At 36.3% G+C, this 5,393-nt stretch overlaps 1 protein-coding gene across 2 annotated transcripts in view; it reads right to left on the minus strand.

Annotated features, from left to right (window-relative positions):
* Nucleotides 1-5,393, minus strand: part of LOC106869208 (exocyst complex component 2) — a 37,952-nt gene that overhangs the window by 5,620 nt on the left and 26,939 nt on the right. Inside the window, exon 29 of one of the 2 annotated variants that reach the window (XM_052974931.1) lies at nt 33-2,167. The exons of the other annotated variant lie outside the window; for it this stretch is intronic. Coding sequence (XP_052830891.1) covers nt 2,086-2,167 — 82 coding nt within the window. The 3' untranslated portion in view covers nt 33-2,085. Of the gene's footprint in view, nt 1-32; nt 2,168-5,393 lie in introns of those variants that run through there. 2 annotated transcript variants of the gene reach the window in all.

Raw genomic sequence — 5,393 nt, forward strand, 5'->3', positions numbered from 1 at the left:
ATATATATATATATATATATATATATAATCAAGGTACACATATAACTATAATGTACACATAATCAGGATACATATACAGGTATATAAATGTGTATGCAGTAAATTGGGTGTCAGCATTAAGCTCAAAAATACGGTGAGGGTTTGCAGGTTTGCTTTCTTTTCATGTTGAAACTGTCAGCTTAATGACATTGAAAAGCTCCATTTGACTAATGGAATTGGCATAGTGATCAAGAATGGTTTAATTAGTGAAGTTGATTAGTAATTGGTATTGCCATAAGGAATGGTTTTTGTTAGTGCAATTAATTAATTAGTGTTCAGCTGGAGAATTAAAATGGAATGGTTAGCAAGTTGAATGGAGAGTTGCAGGAAAGATGTAAATCTGAAGAGAATGGTGTGGGTATGGGTGGAGAGGGGATTGAGTAAAGAGTTAGGGGAGGAGGTACAAGGAGTTAAGAAGGTGATATATTAAGAGGTTAGAGGGTGGTGGAGTCCAGTGGTAGAGAGAGAGAGAGAGAGAGAGAGAGAGAGACATTGTCAAAGAAAGAGAGAAGAGAGACATTGTCAAAGAAAGAGAGAAGAGAGACATTGTCAAAGAAAGAGAGAAGAGAGACATTGTCAAAGAAAGAGAGAAGAGAGACATTGTAAGGGAAAGAGAGATTGTCAGAGGGAGAGACAGACATTGTCAGAGAGGGAGAGAGAGACAGAGAGAGACATTGCCAAAGAAAAAGAAAGAAGAGAGACATTATCAGAGGGAGAGAGAGAGACATTGTCAGAGAGCGAGAGAGAGAGAGACATTGTCAGAGAGAGAGAGAGAGAGAGACATTGTCAGAGAGAGAGATAGAATCATTGTCATAGGAGAGAGAGATTGTCAGTGAGAGAAAGAGTGAGACATTGTCAAAGAGAGAGAGAGAGAGAGAGATAGACATTGTCAGAGAAAGAGAGAGAGAGAGGGAGGGAGGACTCAATAAGACAGCCATTGCTCAGTTATGGTCACTGTAGGCTTCTACTCCAACCTGATACCCTTTCACAGCAGAACAGTGTAGAAAATATCTGGTCATCACATACCCCCAAATCTGTGCTTATCTTGGGTATGTGATAGTTGCAGAGAAAGGTAGGAGACCATTGCTGGAATATAAGGTTGGAGAAGAACACTGCCACATCTACCCTTTGTAGAATGGTTCAATAGCTGCCTTGTACCAAAAGCATTTTCTGGCATCTCCATTAGTCTAAGTAACTTCAAGGAATGGTTTATCAAAATGTAACAATATGACAATTCTATGGAATATGAGAAAATTTAACTGTGGGTTCGAAATAGCAAAGATGAAGTAAAATATACTGAGAGAAAGGTCATAGGTACTGACCACTCACAGGGTCAGTCGCCAATTAGTTTCCCTAAGCCAGTGTCCTTGACCTTTCATTTGCCCCTATCCCTTTCAGGTCAGATTAATACAGCTGATGTTCAGTTTCAGCCAAAATCAGCAGGGATCAATGTGGTGAAGAAGGGAAGGGGGATTCCGGAAAGTTTGCCTCTTGGGGGTGATGGTGGGAGGAGAGAGAGACAAGTGGCTGTCGTGGTCTGTTGATTCTCCAAATGTATATCAGTCCACATTTTAGTGCTGCCAAAGAAGATTATAAGCAAATATATGTGTGTATGTGTGTGTGTGAGTTTGTGAGCGCATGTGAGTAGAGGACCAGAATTTTTTTGTGGAAAAAGCCACAGAAATGCAATAGGAATAAAAGTTGGCAACGTCAGAGTGATAAATATAATAATATAAATAAATATATAAAGTTTCTATCCCACAACTTGAGTTTCGTGCTACTGCAATCTTCAGGTATGAACTTGCCTTCAACATCACAGTGGCATTTAATCTGAGTCATGATGTGCAGTTTTAAACATTTCAGTTTCAATAAGCCATATACTCTACAACCAGTATTGAGCACTCTTCCATCATTCATTCAACACAGTTCAACGTTAAAATAAATATAAACTTTTTCCCCTCCTATCTTTGTTAAGGTGAAAAAGAGTTGGATTAGTAGTAGTAGTAGTAGTAGTAGCAAGAACAGCAGCAGCAGCAGTTCCCCCTGTTAGAGACAGCGATCGGTTTGGAAAGACATCAGCTGGAATTGCATCTGAGATTTGAACTTGTTGAGTATCTCGTCCATCATCCTGAAAAGATGACATCAACATCAAGATATGTCGTTACAGCAGCGTACTGTGTTGGTACAGCACTTTGATAGCGGAGGTGGGGAGTAGAAGGAAGAGGAAGGGTGTAAGGTAACATGTTATGGGGATGGTGGTGGTAGTGGAAGAAAGAGGAGGATACGAAAGAAGATGAAGGAGAAAAAGAAAAGAATAAGGAGGAGAGAGAAGAAGTATAAGGAGGAAGAGCAAATAAGAAGAATAAAGAAGAAGAAAACAAGGAGAAGACAGAAGAAGAAGAAGACAGAAGAAGGAGAAGACAGAAGAAGGAGAAGAAAGAAGAAGAAGTAGAAGCTAAAAGAACAAAGAAGTAGAAGAAAGAAAAACAAAATATGAAAGAGGAAGAAGAAAGACGGAAGAAAGAGGAGGAAGAAGAAAAGAAAGAGAAGATAGAATGCAAAGAGAAAGAAAGAAGTGGGAAAGGGGAAAAAGAAGGAAGATTAAGAATGAAAATGAAAGAGGAAAGAAAACGATTGAAAGACAAAGAAAAGAACAGAGAAAGAAAGAAGGAAAACAGGAATGACAAAAGAAGGAAAGCAAAACAGCTTTGAAATTATGAAAGCAAACAGAAAATAAACTAAAGCAAAGCAGTTTATTAAAGTCTGTGAGACAAATGGTGATTGTCAATGATTTTTATAGAATTACATAGCTCCAGAATTTACCAAAGGAAAAGTGAAAAAAAGTTAGCACAAAAATAAGATAAATAAATAAACAAAACCAAAAAATGCCAAGAAAAAATTGAAGAAATAAGAAAAGCAAAACCCCTCTCCATCTCACAGTCATCCCTCTCACCCGACTGCTGTTGCTGTTCTAAAGCTGAAAGAAGGTTAAAAAGAGGAGTTGCACTAATATTGCTAAAGTTTATAGAATTATATGATACTGACAAGTACCCACTGTTTCTTTCACTCTCTTATGTGTGTATGTATATATATATATATATATATATACATACACACACACATATATGTATAAAACACTTTTCAACTAGTCATAATTACTACAGATTCTTTGACATAAACAATGTTAAGGTCAGTTACACTTGTATAAAAAATGTTACCAGCATAATAATAATTTGTTAAATTTCAAAAGCAATTGTGAATAGCATTGAAGAATCTGAGTGTAACTGCTATCCTATTGAAAGATATTTAATGAAAATCACTTGTCTATGAAACAAATAGTAACTCAGAAACAAAAGAATTTTATTGATATGAACAAAAGTAGCTTTAAAAGCAGTTTTCTCTGTAATAAATCTACTTTAAAGAACAAGAAAAAGATGAGTGCCACAGCCTTATCCAGTTATATATTGGAAATGTAAGTACAAGATAATGACCATTTCAATATCAGCTGGTTAGTTACAGAGCACAGTATACTTAACAGAAATGAACAGGCAATACAAACTGTGCACCGCAGAGAAATACCATATAACAAAAGTTAAGTTATTTTTAACAAAAATACAGGAAGAATGTCAAAATACTGATAGATAAACAAATTTTGTCTAGAAATTATAATAGTAAACTAGATTGAATTGATCTACCAGACAAATAATAGAACCAACAAGGTGTAAGCAAGAGGACCAATCAGATATAAATAGTAAAACCAACAAGTTTGCAACATGTAATCTTACAGCATCTGGACATTGTTGGGGGTCAGTAACTAGCAACCGAACAATATAAAAGATTTATGGGGAACTAGTGATTGCTGCATGGAGGACAAGGAAGGTTTTATTGTATGGTCTGTTTCTTTGACATCTCACTAGACCTGGCCATTTTCTGTTGCTATGTTGGTGGAGGGGAAGGTGTCTGGTTTCCCTTGTGTTTTGTTTCAATTCAATTCAAATTTGAACCGTAGATGCAACCATGATGTTCAGATGATCCGATGAATTAGCTTTCTTTATTTGCATCAATTTGTGAATATACAGTTGTATTGTAGAACATTGAGCAATACATATTGTTGTAAACATAGATGTATAGTTTTGCGAACCATAATTAATAGTACGACATGATGAAAGTTATGAAACAGCTGTAATCACATGATAGTCATACAGAAAAAATAAATTTACATTCACTTCTCACATCTAACATTATGCTTCATTTAATCCGTGCAGAAAAATTTATTGTTTGGATTTCTTGGATTTTGACTTACACAGACACATTACAAACACACATGCATCTGTTTACTCATTCACTGGTTTTAGTTATTGAATTGTGGTCATACTGGAGAACAACCTTCAATAGCTGAGATTTTGCCCCTCACACCTCTTCACTACCATCTCCTCTCTTTTTCCAACTGAGGTAATCATGTATCTCCTCTACAGCAAGACACCCCTTTCTGTTCCTCTGTTATACTTTCAGCCCTCATCCCCTGGCATAAAGCTACCTTCCTCCTTGGGGACTTCACTAGAGTCAGTGCCACATAAAAAGCACCCAGTACACTCTGTAGAGTGGTTAGTGTTAAGAAGGGCGTCCAGCTGTAGAAACCATGCCAAAGCAGAGAGTGGAGGTTGGTGCAGTTCTCTGGTTTACTGGCTCCTGTCAAACTGTCCAACCAAAGCCAGCATAGAAAAAGGGATGTTGTCCAGGCTGGTATTGGATGATACTACACACACACACACACACACACACACTGGTATATATTTTATAAAATAAAATTGTAAAATAGAACACATAGAATGAATTCTATGAAACAACATACATTATGTGAAACTTCAAATAATAATTTCTTAGGTTTTATATACACGTACATACGTGTACATATATATATATATATATATACACACACACATATATATATATATATATATAATGGATTCTCTCGGCATGAACAACAAATGAGCATTCAGTAAAATAAAGCAGTAATCATGCTCTATGAACACGAATGTGTCTCTTGAGGCCTGCTGGTGTCATGCAAACCTTTTGGCAAATGGAACAACTTAAGGACTCAGTTTGCTCAGTTTGGTCTTGGAATTACTTCATAAATGGTATATTTGGAATATTTTGTCTCTGAGATTCGTTCAAGGTCTACTTTCTACGGCTTCAACATCACATCACAACAGATGTCACTACTGTCAGTTTTCTGTCTCTCTTTCATATGTATGTGTATATATACATATATATATATATATGCGTGGTGTGTGTGTGTGTGTGTGTGTGTGTGTGTGTGTGTAAATATATATATGTAATATACATATATATAT

The sequence above is a fragment of the Octopus bimaculoides genome, chromosome 20, assembly GCF_001194135.2.
Source record: "Octopus bimaculoides isolate UCB-OBI-ISO-001 chromosome 20, ASM119413v2, whole genome shotgun sequence".
NCBI classification, from domain to species: domain Eukaryota; kingdom Metazoa; phylum Mollusca; class Cephalopoda; order Octopoda; family Octopodidae; genus Octopus; species Octopus bimaculoides.